Source organism: Coregonus clupeaformis, chromosome 13 (genome assembly GCF_020615455.1).
Source record: "Coregonus clupeaformis isolate EN_2021a chromosome 13, ASM2061545v1, whole genome shotgun sequence".
Lineage (NCBI taxonomy): Eukaryota > Metazoa > Chordata > Actinopteri > Salmoniformes > Salmonidae > Coregonus > Coregonus clupeaformis.
Genome location: NC_059204.1, coordinates 55,106,248 through 55,125,265, shown reverse-complemented (window position 1 = coordinate 55,125,265; position 19,018 = coordinate 55,106,248). Strand labels below are relative to the sequence as shown.

At 44.5% G+C, this 19,018-nt stretch overlaps 1 protein-coding gene across 2 annotated transcripts in view; it reads left to right on the top strand.

Moving 5' to 3' along the window:
- The window catches only part of st6gal1 (ST6 beta-galactosamide alpha-2,6-sialyltranferase 1), a 134,218-nt gene that overhangs the window by 54,218 nt on the left and 60,982 nt on the right, over positions 1 to 19,018 (top strand). For both annotated transcript variants that reach the window (XM_041894629.2, XM_041894630.2), the window contains one exon: positions 8,124 to 8,221. In XM_041894629.2, the coding sequence (XP_041750563.1) occupies positions 8,124 to 8,221 (98 nt within the window). The remainder of the gene's footprint in view (positions 1 to 8,123; positions 8,222 to 19,018) is intronic.

The following is a 19,018-nucleotide window of genomic DNA, read 5'->3' as shown; positions in this document are numbered from 1 at the left end:
CTGTTGCCACAGTTGGAAGCACAGAATCGTCTAGAATGTCATTTTATGCTGTAGCATTAAGATTTCCCTTCACTGGAACTAAGGGGCCTAGACATCGGTTTTATTGGTCACATACACATGTTTAGCAGATGTTATTGCGGGTGTAGCGAAATGTTTGTGTTCCTAGCTCCAACAGTGCAGTAGTATCTAACAATTCACAACAATACACACAAATCTAAAAGTAAAAGATTGGAATTAAGAAATATATAAATATTAGGACGAGCAATGTCGGAGCGGCATTGACTAAAATACAGTAGAATAGAATACAGTATATACATATGAAATGAGTAAAGCAGTATGTAAACATTATTAAGGTGACTAGTGTTCCATTATTAAAGTGACCAGTGATTCCATGTCTATGTATATAGGGCTGCAGCCTCTAAGGTGCAGGGTTGAGTAACCGGGTGGTAGCCGGCTAGTGATGGCTATTTAACAGTCTGATGGCCTTGAGATAGAAGCTGATTTTCAGTCTCTCGGTCCCAGCTTTGATGCACCTGTACTGACCTCGCCTTCTGGATGGTAGCGGGGTGAACAGGCCGTGGCTCGGGTGGTTGATGTCCTTGATTATCTTTTTGGCCTTCCTGTGACACCGGGTGCTGTAGGTGTCCTGGAGGGCAGGCAGTGTGCCCCCGGTGATGCGTTGGGCAGACCGCACCACCCTCTGGAGAGCCCTGCGGTTGCGGGCGGTGCAGTTGCCGCACCAGGCAGTGATAAAGCCCGACAGGATGCTCTCAATTGTGCATCTGTAAAAGTTTGAGGGACTAAGGGGCCAAGCCAAAATTCTTCAGCCTCCTGAGGTTGTCAGTGATGTGTACGCCGAGGAATTTGAAGCTTTTCACCTTCTCCACTGCGGCCCTGTCGATGTGGATATGGGCGTGCTCCCTCTGCTGTTTCCTGAAGTCCACGATCAGCTCCTTCGTTTTGTTGACTTGAGGGATAGGTTATCCCCCTGGCACCAGGGCCCTCACCTCCTCCCTGTAGGCTGTCTCATCATTGTTGGTAATCAGGCCTATTATTGTTGTGTCGTCTGCAAACTTGATGATTGAGTTGGAGGAGTGCGTGGCCACGCAGCCATGGGTGAACAGGGAGTAAAGGAGGTGGCTGAGCATGCACCCTTGTGGGGCCCCTGTGTTGAGGATAAGCAAAGTGGAGGTGTTGTTTCCTAACTTCACCACCTTGGGGCGGCCCGTCAGGAAGTCCAGGACCCAGTTGCACAGGGCGGGGTTCAGACCCAGGGCCCCAAGCTTAATGATGAGCTTGGAGGGTACTATGGTGTTGAAGGCTGAGCTATAGTCAATGAACAGCAATCTTACATAGGTATTCCTCTTGTCCAGATGGGATAGGGCAGTGTGCAGTGTGATGGCGATTGCATCGTCTGTGGATCTATTGGGGCGGTATGCAAATTGAAGTGGGTCTAGTGTGTCAGGTAAGGTAGAGGTGATCCTTAACTAGCCTCTCAAAGTACTTCATGATGACAGAAGTGAGTGCTATGGGGCGATAGTCATTTAGTTCAGTTACCTTTGCTTTCTTGGGTACAGGAACAATGGTGGACATCTTGAAACAAGTGGGGACAGCAGAATGGGATAGGGAGAGATTGAATATGTCCGTAGACACTCCAGCCAGCAGGTCTGCGCATGCTTTGAGGATGCTGCTAGGGATGCTGCCTAGGCCGGCAGACATGCAAGTGTTAACATGCTTAAATGTCTTACTCATGTCGGCCACGGATAACGAGAGCCCACAGTCCTTGGGAGCGGGCCGCGTCGGTGGCACTGTGCTATCCTCAAAGTGGGTGAAGAAGGTGTTTAGCTTGTCCGGGAGCAAGACGGCGGTGTCCAGGACGTGGCTGGTTTCCCTTTGTAATTCATGATTGTCTGTAGACCCTGCCACATACGTCTCGTGTCTGAGCCATTAAATTGTGGCGCCACTTTGTCTCTGTACTGACGTTTTGCCTGTTTGATTGCCTTACGGATGGAATAACTACACTGTTTGTATTCAACCATATTCCCAGTCACCTTGCCATGGTTAAATGCGGTGGTTCGTGCTTTCAGTTTTGTGCGAATGCTGCCATCTATCCACGGTTTCTGGTTTGGGTAGGTTTTAATAGTCACAGTGGGAACAACATCCCCTTCCTGATGAACTCAGTCATCGTGTCTGTGAATACGACAATGTTATTCTCAGAGGCTACCCGGAACATATCCCAGTCCGCGTGATCAAAACAGCTTAAAGCATGGATTCTGATTGGTCAGACCAGCGTTGAATAGACCTTAGCACGAGTACTTCCTGTTTGAGTTTCTGCCTATAGGAAGGGAGGAGAAAAATTGACTTGTGATCTGATTTGCTGAAGGGAGGGCGGGGGAGGGCCTTGTAGGCATCCCGGAAGGGGGAGTAACAGTGGTCAAGCGTTTTAGCAGCATGAGTACTACAGTCAATGTGTTCATAGAACTTCGGAAGCGTTTATCTCAAATTTGCTTTGTTAGAATCCACAGCTACAATAAATGTGGCCTCTGCATATGTGGTTTCCAGTTTGCACAAAGTCCAGTGTAGTTCCTTGAGGGCCGTCGTGGTATCAGCTTAAGGGGGAATATACACGGCTGTGACTATAACTGAAGAGAATTGTCTTGGGAGGTAATACGGTCGGCATTTGATTGTGAGGCATTCTAGGTCGAGTGAACAAAAGTACTTGAGTTTCTGTGCGTTATCACAATCACACCATGAGTAGTTGATCATGAAACATACAACACCGCCTATCTTCTTCCCGGAGAGTCCTTTATTCCTGTCTGCGCGATGTACTGAGAACCCAGCTGGCTGTATGGACGGGGACTGTATATCCAGAGAGAGCCATGATGTCTCTCTAGGAGGAGATCCTCGCCCTGAGCTCGTGTACTTTATTGTCCAGAGACTGAATATTAGCGAGTAATATACTCGGAAGCAGTGGATGGTGTGCACGCCTCCTGAGTCGGACTAGAAGTCCACTCCGAATACTTCTTCTCCACCATCGGCGTCTTGGAGCAGCCTCTGGGATAAGTTCAATTGCCCTGGGGGGTACGAACAAAGGATCTAATTCGGGAAAGTCGTATTCTTGGTCGTAATGCTGGTGAGTTACCGCTGCTCTGCTATCCAAAAGTTATTTCCGGCTGTATGTAATAACACAAAAAAAGTTCTGGGCTAGTAATGTAAGAAATAACACACAAAAAAACAAAATACTGCAAAATTGCTTAGGAGCTAGAAGCAGAGCTGCCATGTCTTTCGGCGCCATCTTGTTACACACGCCCCGGCCGGTCGGGTATAGCCATAGCATGTTTTTTGTGCCCTTATATGACCTTTTCTGCCTGCTTTTGAGACACTATTTGATCCCACCCTGGGACACTACTTGTTGAGTAATTAAAACTCTCAACAATCAATATTAAAATAATATGTATTCATTATAGAAAGTTATTAATGATAAACCTTCAGTTTCTTTTTAACACTGCACTCTCGAGAGTTGCACTAGAACTCTGTAACAATATCAGACTGACTGATTCCCCAGTCCTAGATATCTCCAGAGAGAGAGAGAGAGAGAGCGAGAGAGCGAGAGAGAGAATACATCAAATAAATAAGTAATTACAATGTATTAACACATGAATGTGTGTGTTTGAGAGAGAGAAAGGGAAAGGGGGATACCTAGTCAAGTGTACCTAGTGTACAACTTAATGGATTCAACTGAAATGTGTCTTCCCCATTTAACCCAACCCCTCTGAATCAGAGAGGTGCGGGGGGCTGCCTTAATCGGCATCCACGTCATCGGCGCCCGGGGAACAGTGGGTTAACTGCCTTGCTCAGGGGCAGAATGACAGAGAAGGAGAGAGAGTGTGTGTGTGCATGTGTTTTATTTGTCCTTGTCAGTCACCCATCTCTCCTAACTATGCCCTATCCACCAACTGAGGAAGCCCAACTGCAACACTTAGCGGACACATGTCCATTGTGGGAAATGGATGACAGAATCTGTAGGCCTAAATATCTCCAATCCTAAAACAAGGCAACAGTAAACATGTTGTCTCCCACGAATGATGCAGTGTGTGTGTGTGTGTGTGAGAGAGAGAGAGAGAGAGACAGAATGATTTCGTGCCTGCACACATACGTATGCGTGTGATATCATTTGAATGACCTGTATCCAGCAGGAACTCTTTAGACCGCTCCTCTTTTGTTGTGGCAGGAGCTGGTGCCAAAGGGGAGCGGAGCAGGACAGCCTGTAGAGAGGACCACTGTTAGAGCTGTCTCAGCAGAGAGGAGAGCTAGAAGGTCATGCATGTTGTTCCTCTCCTGAAATAGCGGCCCAATAACCTTAAATGACAATAATCATAAAGCTAAACTATGCAAGTAAGTGAGTGAGTGAGTGAGTGAGTGAGTGAGTGAGTGAGTGAGTGAGTGAGTGAGTGAGTGAGTGAGTGAGTGAGTGAGTGAGTGAGCGAGCGAGCGAGTGAGTGAGTGAGCGAGTGAGTGAGTGAGTGAGTGAGTGAGTGAGTGAGTGAGTGAGTGAGTGAGTGAGTGGGTGAGCGAGTGAGCAAGCGAGCATGTGATTGAGAGGCGGAGAGTGAACTGTCAACTGTGTGATCATGTCGCTGTACTGTTTATTTTTTGTTGTATTCAGTCACTAAATGCACATTAGGAGCTTTTCCGGACTGCTCAGTGTACTCACCCTGGCAATCCCTGGTGTGTGTCTTTGTTTATATGACACAGATGTTTGTCAACCTGACCGAGTCCTTGTAGTAGGATTTTCCAGTGATTAGCTTTGGCGTCAATTACTATAAACAGTGTACAGTAAAACGAATATCAAACATTCAGATCTGGATTGACGTAGGCTAAATCATGTGAAGTTACATAACCTCTAGGGCTTAGTCAATCAGTCGAGTTTAACAACGGATGTAGGCTACATTGCAAGTGTGTATGCACTCTCAACCGTTGTGATATAATGAATTGGCACAACCATTGTTGACAAATGCATTGCATATCCGTTGTTCCACCTGAGTGTAGACTAAGCCTGTTTATGCTCCAATTCATGTCAGTCACTCTAAATCTAAATATTAACTTGAGTGATCTTAATTTTACTCAATACAAAGTCATACAGTACCTTAAGCCAGCACTTTTTTCTTGGCCCTTCCTGCTAGGGTCCGGCGGGTTCACGCTCCTCTAGAGCAGTGATGTTTTGGGGCTGTCGCTGGGCAACACGGACTTTCAACTCCCTCCAAAGATTTCTATGGGGTTGAGATCTGGAGACTGGCTAGGCCACTCCAGGACCTTGAAATGCTTCTTACGAAGCCACTCCTTCGTTGCCCGGGCGGTGTGTTTGGGATCATTGTCATGCTGAAAGACCCAGCCACGTTTCATCTTCAATGCCCTTGCTGATGGAAGGAGGTTTTTACTCAAAATCTCACGATACATGGCCCCATTCATTCTTTCCTTTACACGGATCAGTCGTCCTGGTCCCTTTGCAGAAAAACAGCCCCAAAGCATGATGTTTCCACCCCCATGCTTCACAGTAGGTATGGTGTTCTTTGGATGCAACTCAGCATTCTTTGTCCTCCAAACACGACGAGTTGAGTTTTTACCAAAAAGTTATATTTTGGTTTCATCTGACCATATGACATTCTCCCAATCCTCTTCTGGATCTATCAAATGCACTCTAGCAAACTTCAGACGGGCCTGGACATGTACTGGCTTAAGCAGGGGGACACGTCTGGCACTGCAGGATTTGAGTCCCTGGCGGCGTAGTGTGTTACTGATGGTAGGCTTTGTTACTTTGGTCCCAGCTCTCTGCAGGTCATTCACTAGGTCCCCCCGTGTGGTTCTGGGATTTTTGCTCACCGTTCTTGTGATTATTTTGACCCCACGGGGTGAGATCTTGCGTGGAGCCCCAGATCGAGGGAGATTATCAGTGGTCTTGTATGTCTTCCATTTCCTAATAATTGCTCCCACAGTTGATTTCTTCAAACCAAGCTGCTTACCTATTGCAGATTCAGTCTTCCCAGCCTGGTGCAGGTCTACAATTTTGTTTCTGGTGTCCTTTGACAGCTCTTTGGTCTTGGCCATAGTGGAGTTTGGAGTGTGACTGTTTGAGGTTGTGGACAGGTGTATTTTATACTGATAACAAGTTCAAACAGGTGCCATTAATACAGGTAACGAGTGGAGGACAGAGGAGCCTCTTAAAGAAGAAGTTACAGGTCTGTGAGAGCCAGAAATCTTGCTTGTTTGTAGGTGACCAAATACTTATTTTCCACCATAATTTGCAAATAAATTCATTAAAAATCCTACAATGTGATTTTCTGGAAAAAAAATTCTCAATTTGTCTGTCATAGTTGACGTGTACCTATGATGAAAATTACAGGCCTCTCTCATCTTTTTAAGTGAGAGAACATGCACAATTGGTGGCTGACTAAATACTTTTTTTCCCCACTGTATGAAATTGTTTTAAGACTATGGATAATTTAGGTATTTGATTTAGAATTCTAGGACCCCTTTAGGTATCCCCCCCCCAAAAAAAAATGTGTCGATAAAATATAGATTTGGGCCTTTACTACTAAAGCCCATATAAACGTCACTGAGGAGTGGCTTCCGTCTGGCCACTCTACCATAAAGGCCTGATTGGTGGAGTGCTTCAGAGATTGTTGTCCTTCTGGAAGGTTCTCTCATCTCCACAGAGGAACTCTAGAGCTCTGTCAGTGACCATTGGGTTCTTGGTCACCTCCCTGACCAAGGCCCTTCTCCCTCGATTGCTCAGTTTGGCCAGCTCTAGGAAGAGTCTTGGTGGTTCCAAACTTCTTCCATTTAAGAATGATGGAGGCCACTGTGTTTTTGGGGACCTTCAATGCTGCAGACATTTTTTGGGACCCTTCCCCAGATCTGTGCCTCGACACAATCCTGTCTCGGAGCTCTACGGACAATAGGTTCGACCTCATGGCTTGGTTTATGCTCTGACATGCACTGTCTACTGTGGGACCTTATATAGACAGGTGTGTGCCTTTCCAAATCATGTCCAATCAATTGAATTTACCACAGGTGGACTCCAATCAAGTTATAGAAACATCTCAAGGATGATCAATGGAAACAGGATGCACCTGAGCTCAATTTCGAGTCTCATAGCAAAGGGTCTGAATACTTACATAAATAAGGTCTTTATTTAATTTATTTTTAGATTTTTGTACAAAAATTTCTAAAAACCTGTTTTCGCTTTGTCATTATGTGGTATGGTGTGTAGATTGCTGAGATTTTAATCCATTAATGTAACAAAATGTGGGAAAAGTCAAGGGGTCTGAATACTTTCTGAAGGCACTGTATATATTTTTTACACACATTTAACCCCGTTTTTTGGTTAGACACATACCTTCAGACGAGTCCCGTGACACTTGTGGGGGTTATAGAGCAAAGAGTCTCCCCTTTCCTTAATAGTTTTGTAGGTCAAACCGTTCGGACGCTACAGACGTTTTCGTGAGGAGACCGATTTTCGGGATGTCTCATGGTCTGACAAACACCACTCTAGCTCTGCCGCCTTTCACCACAGATGTGGAAGTGCAACACTGCCGGATGCGGTGGACTGAGACGCATCCCATGGGTCCCGTTTACCTCAGTTGGTAGAGTATGGCACTTGCAACGGCAGGGTTGTGCGTTCGATTCCCACGGGGGACCAGTACGAAAAAAGTATGAAAATGTATGCACTCACTACTGTAAGTTGCTCTGGATAAGAGTGTCTGCTAAGTGACGAAAATGTAATGAAAAAAAAAGATATCTCTAGCTTAAACTGACAGATTTTTTTGTTATGTAACTTAGATTGACTCATCGGGCTGTTAATCGACTCTAGGGGGTTAATTAAGCAATAAGGCCCGAGGGGGTAAGGTATATTGTCCATTACAAATACAACACAATATACAACCATACACTCCACCTGAATCTAAATACAGCTTTGGACGCAAAACTGAAATACATGGGCAACTCAGAAATGCATCCAAAAAAGCTTATAAGCCCACTTTAGTGCAGCATCTGTAACTTCAGTGATTCCAAATGAATGATATATATATACATACTGTACTTTTTGTGTCATTGTCTAATCACAGACTCCCATGATGCAGTGCTGCGGTTCAACGCAGCGCCCACCGTGGGGTACGAGAAAGACGTCGGCTCCAAAACCACCATCCGCCTCCTTAACTCCCAGGTAAACACACACACGCCTAGTATCCAGGTACAACCACATACCTACACTGTCATTTTTTGTTGTTGTTGAGTCAACTTAAAAAATCAAGGCAAACACCTGCAATATGATTTCTACTAAACTGAGTCATGGCGCTGGAGGGAATAGCAGCCGTTTTACAGGCTCCTAACCAATTGTGCTATTTTGTGTTTTTTTGAGCTGATCTTAATTTTTTTAAACATTATATTTCCGCCATCATTTCCTATGGCCGAAAAGACATCAGAACAGCGATCACTAACCTTGATTTGGATGAGGATTTCAACTTCAATGAGTCGGAGGCGAATGCTGCTCATCCCGTACCAGGCCCAAATCCCCGACACGCGAAGAAGGAGGAAGCGCAGTTATAGAGACCGGCGTGCGGGATACCTGACGAGACTACGTCTGCAAGTGGATAAACTTCCTCGACCCTCCGTTCTATTGGCGAACGTGCAATCACTGGAGAATGAACTGGACGAGCTCCATTGGAGACTATCCTATCAAGGTGATCTGAAGAATTGTAATATCCTATGTTTCTACGAGTCATGGCTGAACAAGGACATGGACAATTTAAATCTAGCAGTTTTTTCTATACATCGGCAGGACAGAACGGCAGCTTTGGGCAAACTCATGGGGGGTGGTGCGCGATCTCTAATATTACCTTATGATATGCTGTATGATAAGCTGTAGACCATACTATACTGGAAAAGAAAATCAACGCAACATGCAACAATTTCTAAGATTTGACTGAGTTACTGTTCATATCAGGAAATCAGTCAATTAAAATAAATTCATTAGGCTCTAATCTATGGATTTCACATGATATGGAATACAAATATGTGGATGTTGGTCATAGATACCTTAAAAACAAGGTAAGGGCATGGATACAGAAAACCAGTCAGTATTTGGTGTGACCACCATTTGCCTCATGCAGAGCGACACATGGGAACTGGAACATGCTGTCGTACACATCTATCCAGAGCATCGCAAACATGCTTAATGGGTGACATGTCTGGTGAGTGTGCAGGCCATGGAAGAACTGGGACATTTTCAGCTTCCAGGAATTGTGTATAGATCCTTGCAACATGGGGCCGTGCATTGTCATGCTGAATCATGAGGTGATGGCGGCAGATGAATGGCACGACAATGGGCCTCAGGATCTCTTCACGGTATCTCTGTGCATTCAAATCACCATCGATAAAATGCAATTGTGTTCGCTGTTCGTAGTTTATGCCTGCCCATACCATAACCCCACCACCACCATAGGGCACTCTGTTCACAACGTTGACGTCAGCAAACCGCTCGCCCACACGTGATCTGTGGTTGTGAGGCTGGTTGTACGTACTGACAAATTCTCTAAAACGACGTTGGAAGCATCTTATGGTAGAGAAAGGAATATTAAATTCTCTGGCAACAGCTCTGGTGGACATTCCTGCAGTCAGCATGCTAATTGCACACTCTGTCAAAACTTGAGACATCTGTGGCATTGTGTTGGGTGACAAAACTGCACATTTTAGAGTTGCCTTTTATTGCCCCCAGCACAAGGTGTAATGATCATGCTGTTTAATCAGCTTCTTGATATGCCACTCCTGTCAGGTGGATGGATCATCTTGGCAAAGGACAAATGGTCACTAAGAGGAATGTAAACAAATTTTGGTTTGGTCACGGTTCGGTCCAGGCCGAACCCCTTAAGAAAGAGCTAATTGGAAAACATATGGAGAAAATGTTAAACAGATATAGCCCCTGGTTCTCCTCAGACTTGACTGCCCTTGACCAGCACAAAAACATCCTGTGGTGTACTGCATTAGCATCGAACAGCCCCCGCGATATGCAACTTTTTAGGGAAGTCAGGAACCAATATAAACAATCAGTTAGGAAAGCAAAGGCTAGCTTTTTCAAACAGAAATTTGCATCCTGTAGCACTAACTCCAAAAAGTTATGGGACACTGTAAAGTCCATGGAAAATACGAGCACCTCCTCCCAACTGCCCACTGCACTGAGGCTAGGAAACACTGTCACCACCGATAAATCTACAATAATCGAGAATTTCAACAAGCATTTTGCTACGGCTGGCCATGCTTTCCACCTGGCTACCACTACCCCGGCCACCAGCTCTGCACCATCCGCTGCAACTTGCCCATGCCCGCCCCCCGCTTCTCCTTCACACAAATTCAGACAGCTGATGTTCTGGAAGAGCTGAAAAATCTGGACCCCTACAAATCAGCTGGGCTAGACAATCTGGACGCTTTCGTTCTAAAATTAGCCGCCGGAATTGTCGCAACTCCTATTACTAGCCTGTTCAACCTCTCTTTCGTAACGTCTGAGATCCCCAGAGATTGGAAAGCTGCCGCGGTCATCCCCCTCTTCAAAGGGGGTGACACTCTAGATCCAAACCTATATCCATCCTGCCCTGCCTTTCGAAAGTATTTGAAAGCCAAGTTAACAAAAAGATCACCGTCCATTACGAATCCCACCGTACCTTCTCCGCTATGCAATCCGGTTTCCGAGCTGGTCATGGGTGCACCTCAGCCACGCTCAAGGTCCTAAACGATATTATAAACGCGATCGATAAAAGATAGTACTGCGCAGCCGTCTTCATCGACCTGGCCAAGGCTTTCGACTCTGTCAACCACCGCATTCTTATTGGCAGACTAAATAGCCTTGGTTTCTCTAATGACTGCCTCGCCTGGTTCACCAACTACTTCTCAGATAGAGTTCAATGTGTCAAATTGGAGGGCCTGTTGTCTGGACCTCTGGCCGTCTCTATGGGGGTGCCACAGGGTTGAATTCTCGGGCCGACTTTATTCTCTGTGTATATCAATGATGTCGCTCTTGCTGCTGGTGACGCTCGGATCCACCTCTATGCGGACGACACCATTTTGTATACATCTGGCCCTTCATTGGACACTGTGTTAACAAACCTCCAAACGAGTTTCAACGCCATACAACACTCCTTCCGTAGCCTCCAACTGCTCTTAAACACTAGTAAAACTAAATGCATGCTCTTCAACCGAACGCTGCTTGCACCCGCCCACCCAACTAGAATCACTACTCTCAGCGGGTCTGACCTAGAGTATGTGGACAACTACAAATACCTAGGTGTCTGGTTAGACTGTAAACTCTCCTTCCAGACTCACATTAAGCATCTCCAATCAAAAGTTAGATCTAGAATCGGCTTCCTATTTCGCAACAAAGCCTCCTTCACTCATGCTGCCAAACATGCCCTTGTAAAACTGACTATCCTACCGATCCTTGACTTCTGCGATGTCATTTACAAAATAGCCTCCAACACTCTACTCAGCAAATTGGATGTAGTCTATCACAGTGCCATCCGTTTTGTCACCAAAGCCCCATATACTACCCACCATTGTGACCTGTACGCTCTCGTTGGCTGGCCCTCACTACATATTCGTCGCCAAACCCACTGGCTCCAGGTCATCTATAAATCACTGCTAGGCAAATCCCTGTCTTATCTTAGCTCACTGGTCACCATAGCAACACCCACCCGTAGTCTGCGCTCCAGCAGGTATATCTCACTGGTCATCCCCAAAGCCAACACCTCCTTTGGCCGCCATTCCTTCCAGTTCTCTGCTGCCAATGACTGGAACGAACTGCAAAAATCTCTGAAGCTGGGGACTCTTATCTCCCTCACTAACTTTAAGCGTCAGTTGTCAGAGCAGCTTACCGATCACTGCACCTGTACACAGACTTTCTGAAATTAGCCCACCCAACTACCTCATCCCCATATTGTTATTTATTTTGCTAATTTGCACCCCTGTATCTCTATTTGCACATCATCTTTTGCACATCTATCATTCCAGTGTTAATACGAAATTGTAACTATTTTGCACTATGGCCTATTTATTGCCTTACCTCAATAACTTACTACATTCGCACACACTGTATATGTATTTTCTGTTGTATTTTTGACTTTATGTTTTGTTTACCCCATATGAAACTCTGTGTTGTTGTTTTTATCGCACTACTTTGCTTTATCTTGGCCAGGTCGCAGTTGTAAATGAGAACTTGTTCTCAACTGGCTTACCTGGTTAAATAAAGGTGAAAAAAAGAATGAAAAAAAAAAAGAATGATATCCTCGAACCATCCCAATCCTCATAGGCAGCCCCTGTGGTGGTGGTTGGCAAACCTGATGGCTCCTATCGGTTTTGCACCGATTTCAGAGGCTTGAATGCCAAGATGCCTCTCGATGCCTACCCAATGCCCTTCATAAATGAAATCCTAAAATCTTTGTATGGTGCCAGTTGGTTTAACACCCTGGACCTCCAGTCTGGCTACTAGCAAGTTGGTTTAGCACCCTGGACCTCCAGTCTGGCAACTGGCAAGTTGAGATGGATGAGAAGAGCAAAGAGAAGACTGCCACTCCTTGTGACTTGTATCAGTTTAAGGGAATGCCTTTTGGCCTTAAGAATGCTGGTGCAACCTTTCAGAGGTTGATGGAGAGAGTTCTTGGGGAACTGTGAGGTGTCAAACTGTTTTGTCTCCATAGATGACATCATAGTCTACTCCCCCAACAAGCAGCAGCATGTGGCTGACTTCAATGCTGTCTTCAGCAAACTCCAGGATGCCAACTTGTCATTGAACCTGAAGGAATTACATTTCCTGAAGACCCAGCTGAAGTTCCTTGGACATCTTGTCTCAGAGAAAGGGGTGGGAAAAAATCCAGACAAGACATCAGCGGTGACCAACTACCTTACTCCCCATGACCTACCAAATGTCCAGAGGTGTCTGGGGGTGGTGGAGTGGTATCACAAATGTATACCCTGCTTTGCTGATCTTGCCACTCTGCTGAACAACCTCAAACTGGCTTTTGGGCACTAGAGTCCTCTATCTCTATGGTCAACTCATGCCCCTTATCCAGATACAGTGGGGGAAAAAAGTATTTAGTCAGCCACCAATTGTGCAAGTTCTCCCACTTAAAAAGATGAGAGAGGCCTGTAATTTTCATCATAGGTACACGTCAACTATGACAGACAAAATGAGTAAAAAAAATCCAGAAAATCACATTGTAGGATTTTTCATGAATTTATTTGCAAATTATGGTGGAAAATAAGTATTTGGTCAATAACAAAAGTTTCTCAATACTTTGTTATATACCCTTTGTTGGCAATGACACAGGTCAAACGTTTTCTGTAAGTCTTCACAAGGTTTTCACACACTGTTGCTGGTATTTTGGCCCATTCCTCCATGCAGATCTCCTCTAGAGCAGTGATGTTTTGGGGCTGTTGCTGGGCAACACGGACTTTCAACTCCCTCCAAAGATTTTCTATGGGGTTGAGATCTGGAGACTGGCTAGGCCACTCCAGGACCTTGAAATGCTTCTTACGAAGCCACTCCTTCGTTGCCCGGGCGGTGTGTTGGGATCATTGTCATGCTGAAAGACCCAGCCACGTTTCATCTTCAATGCCCTTGCTGATGGAAGGAGGTTTTCACTCAAAATCTCACGATACATGGCCCCATTCATTCTTTCCTTTACACGGATCAGTCGTCCTGGTCCCTTTGCAGAAAAACAGCCCCAAAGCATGATGTTTCCACCCCCATGCTTCACAGTAGGTATGGTGTTCTTTGGATGCAACTCAGCATTCTTTGTCCTCCAAACACGACGAGTTGAGTTTTTACCAAAAAGTTCTATTTTGGTTTCATCTGCCCCATATGACATTCTCCCAATCCTCTTCTGGATCATCCAAATGCACTCTAGCAAACTTCAGACGGGCCTGGACATGTACTGGCTTAAGCAGGGGGGACATGTCTGTCACTGCAGGATTTGAGTCCCTGGCGACGTAGTGTGTTACTGATGGTAGGCTTTGTTACTTTGGTCCCAGCTCTCTGCAGGTCATTCACTAGGTCTCCCTGTGTGGTTCTGGGATTTTTGCTCACCGTTCTTGTGATCATTTTGACCCCACGGGGTGAGATCTTGTGTGGAGCCCCAGATCGAGGGAGATTATCAGTGGTCTTGTATGTCTTCCATTTCCTAATAATTGCTCCCACCGTTGATTTCTTCAAACCAAGCTGCTTACCTATTGCAGATTCAGTCTTCCCAGCCTGGTGCAGGTCTACAATTTTGTTTCTGGTGTCCTTTGACAGCTCTTTGGTCTTGGCCATAGTGGAGTTTGGAGTGTGACTGTTTGAGGTTGTGGACAGGTGTCTTTTATACTGATAACAAGTTCAAACAGGTGCCATTAATACAGGTAACGAGTGGAGGACAGAGGAGCCTCTTAAAGAAGAAGTTACAGGTCTGTGAGAGCCAGAAATCTTGCTTGTTTGTAGGTGACCAAATACTTATTTTCCACCATAATTTGCAAATAAATTCATAAAAAATCCTACAATGTGATTTTCTGGAGAAAAAAAATCTCAATTCGTCTGGCATAGTTGACGTGTACCTATGATGAAAATTACAGGCCTCTCTCATCTTTTTAAGTGGGAGAACTTGCACAATTGGTGGCTGACTAAATACTTTTTTTCCCCACTGTATACTGAACACAAATATAAACGCAACATTTAAAGTGTTGGTCCCATGTTTCATGAGCTGAAAAAGAAGATCCCAGAAATTTTCCATATGCACAAAAAGCTTATTTCTCCCAAATTGTGTGCACAAATTTCTTTCCATCTTTGTCAGTGAGCATTTCTCCTTTGCCAAAATAATCCATCCACCTGACAGGTGTGGCATATCAAGAAGCTGATTAAACAGCATGATCATTACACAGTTGCACCTTGTGCTGGAGACAATAAAAGGCCACTCTAAAATGTGCAATTTTGTCACAATGCCACAGATGTTTTAAGGGAGCATGCAATTGGCATGCTGACTGCAGGAATGTCCACCATTGTCTGAGACCAGCCACCCAGACAGCTGATGAAACTGTGGGTTTGCACAACCGAATAATTTCTGCACAAACTGTCAGAAACTGTCTCAGGTAAGCTCACCTGCGTGCTCGTCGTCCTCACCAGGGTCTTGACCTGATTGCAGTTTGGCGTCGTAACCGACTTCAGTGGTCAAATGCTCACCTTCGATGGCCATTGGCATGCTGGAGAAGTGTGCTCTCCGTGGATGAATTCCAGTTTCAACTGTACCGGGCAGATGGCAGACATGGCATCATGTGGGCGAGCGGTTTGCTGATATCAACGTTGTGAACAGAGCGCCCCATGGTGGCTGTGGGGTTATGCTATTGGCAGGTATAAGCTATGGACAACAAACACAATTGCATTTTATCGATGGCAATTTGAATGCACAGAGATACCGTGACGAAATCCTGAGGCCAATTGTCGTGCCATTCATCCGCCACCATCACCTCATGTTTCAGCATGATAATGCACGGCCCCATTTCGCAACAATCTATACACAATTCCTGGAAGCTGAAAATGTCCCAGTTCTTCCATGGCCTGCATGCTCACCAGACATGTCACCCATTGAGCATGTTTGGGATGCTCTGAATTGACGTGTACGACAGCGTGTTCCAGTTCGCGTCAAAGTCTAGCAACTTCCACAGCCATTGAAGAGGAGTGGAACAACATTCCACAGGCCACAATCAATAGCTTGATCAACTATATACAAATGAGATGTGTTGCGCTGCATGGGGCAAATGGTGGTCACACCAGCTACTGACTGGTTTTCTGATCCACGCCCCACCTTTTGTTGAGGTATCTGTTACCAACAGATGCATATCTGTATTCCCAGTCATGTGAAATCCATAGATTGGGGCAGTGTTGTGTTCGAAACCACCTAAAGTGAGACCGAGTCAACACCAAGACCGTAGGTGGACCGAGACCAGAAAAATGCGAGTCCAATTTAAGACCATGATTGTAATTTTGTCAAATCACCACCATAATAAGAGTTCAATGTCCAGTATTTCTGTGTTCATATTTCAGAACAACATATGGACATTCAGAATAGTGAAAAAATGCATGCTGAGGGAAAATAGAGCCACTCTACAAATTATTACTAACTCAAACACAGTGGGGAACAATGGGCCTTTACACCTTCAGAGAAGGGCTAAGGATTTATAAAATAAATATTATAATAATATAATGATATTATTATTTTCAATGATGTTCTGAGTTAATCTCTTTAGTTTTTGTTGGAAAGGAAAGGGTTAACACTGAAGAGAAAAAAATATCCAATCAGGATTCTTCTTTGCTGGTCTCTGAGAAGATACATCTAGCTAGCTAAGTCAGCAGAAGCTAGGTAAAGGCATCTGCCATTCAACTGTATTAGGGCAACATTTTGGAGTGACAGTGGAATCAACCAATCACATTTTGACTTAATAGTGGGACCATTTTTACAAAAACGTACAGAAACTTCTGCCTTCTTGAAGACCAACCGGTCACTGTGATTTAGCGAGCAGTAGTTTTCCCACGGTCTAGCTAGCTAGCTTTTGTTGTTGGCTAGTTTGCAGCAGCTGCAGCAGGTCTTATCAGAGAGGATGTTGTTGCTAATTTGTTAGCTTCTCCGTTTTCAAGAATAATTTTCATCAAGAAGTTAAGTTTCAAATGATGATCTGGTGAGTGGAACTCAGTGGAGGCTGTGAGGGGAGAACGGCTCATAGTAATGGCTGGAACGGTGCAAATGGAATGGCATTAAACACCTGGAAACCATGTGTTTGATGTATTTGATACCATTCCACTGATTCCACTCCAGTCATTACCATGAGCCCGTTCTCCCCAATTAAGGTGCCACAAACCTCCTCTGGTGGAACTGTGTTTTTTATTGCAGCGAGCTTGCTGTTAGCCATCTCTTTGAAAATAACTTGTCTGTGAAACATTGTTGCATTTAACGTGGAACTGACAGCATTTTAGCAACATTAAATCTTATAAAATCTGTTCATTTGCACTCCCAGGCAGAATATGACACTTTTACAAAAAAATCAGACAAGTGACCACTTAGATATAGTGATTTCACGTTTTCATAAATTCTTAGAATGTTTGGGAATACGTATACTAAGGCATTTGTGAAAATTCTATAGCAATATAGAGTGGGAAAGCGGACGTGCGTTTTGGACAATTAATAGACACCAAATAATAAAATAAAACCAAATAAAAACATTGTCTTGTCCAGGACCGGAGTCTACAAGCGTGGGGATACATTCTGAACGCAGGGAGTGGTGTAACGACCCTGGACTTGAAGAGAGAGGATTACAATCTCTCCAAAATGATATGTTCTTATTGGAACAGTGTATAACGAGTCTGCCTTTGAGTCAGATGGCCCGAGGCCAGTCCTATTTAACAGATTAGAAGATACACAGGAAACGTACATGTTTAGTCTTTGTACGGACATAGTTCACAAAGTCAGACACATCCTCATCCTTGCAGATAAATAGCCATCAAATAATCATTTGTCATCAGCCCTTGAAAAGATACATGAAATACATGATATATATGACATATCAAATATCAAATCAACCTCAGTAACTGATTGTGAGACACTTGACTATGTTAATAATTCATTTCATTACAAACTCTAAACATTTAAGCTAAAAATGAGCTCAACTGCATTTGAAGACTTTCACACTGGACAGAGAAAAGGCTAACCCTGTTTGGATTGTTTAAATGATATAGAGTATGGTGTTATTTGATCAATTATGAATAGTTTTACATACCCTTTTTTGAATCGATACAGCTTCTTGTTCCTGTCCACTGACACTGCAAGCATGCCGGGGGAACAGGCTGGGCAGTCAAAGTGCTGTATATCGCAGACCTGATCAATTTCAGAGCTACAGTAGGCCTTTATACAAACAAGCAATTTGCCACAAGGCCCTGCCATCATTCACTTTGAACTGGACTGTGTGTTTACATTTTACTCACCTTAGCAGAGCTGGTTAAGCTGTTTACAGTGCCTTGCAAAAGTATTCATCCCCCTTGGTGTTTTTCCTATTTTGTTGCATTACAACCTGTAATTTAAATTGATTTTTATTTGGATTTCATGTAATGGCCATACACAAAATAGTCCAAATTAGTGAAGTGAAATTAAAAAAATAACTTGTTTAAAAACATTATACAAAATAAATAACGGAGATGTGGTTCGTGCATATCTATTCACCCCCTTTGCTATGAAGCCCCTAAATAAGATCTGGTGCAACCAGTTACCTTCAGAAGTCACATAATTAGTTAGATTGCACACAGGTCAACTTTATTTAAGTGTCACATGATCTGTCACATGATCTCAGTATGTATACAACTGTTCTGAAAGGCCCCAGAGTCTGCAACACCACTAAGCAAGGGGCACCACCAAGCAAGCGGCACCATGAAGTCCAAGGAGCTCTCCAAACAGGTCAGGGACAAAGTTGTGGAGAAGTACAGATCAGGGTTGGCTTATAAAAAATATCAGAAACTTTGAACATCCCACGGAGCACCATTAAATCCATTATTAAAACATTTAAAGAATATGGCACCACAACAAACCTGCCAAGAGAGGGCCGCCCACCAAAACTCATGGACCAGGCAAGGAGGGCATTAATCAGAGAGGCAACAAAGAGACCAAAGATAACCCTGAAGGAGCTGCAAAGCTCCACAGCGGAGATTGGAGTATCTGTCCATAGGACCACTTTAAGCCGTACACTCCATAGAGCTGGGCTTTACGGAAGAGTGGCCAGAAAAAAGGCTTTGCTTAAAGAAAAAATGTGTGGGAGACTCCCCAAACATATGGAAGAAGGTACTCTGGTCAGATGAGACTAAAATTTAGCTTTTTGGCCATCAAGGAAAACGCTATGTCTGGCGCAAACCCAACACCTCTCATCACCCCGAGAACACCATCCCCACAGTGAAGCATGGTGGTGG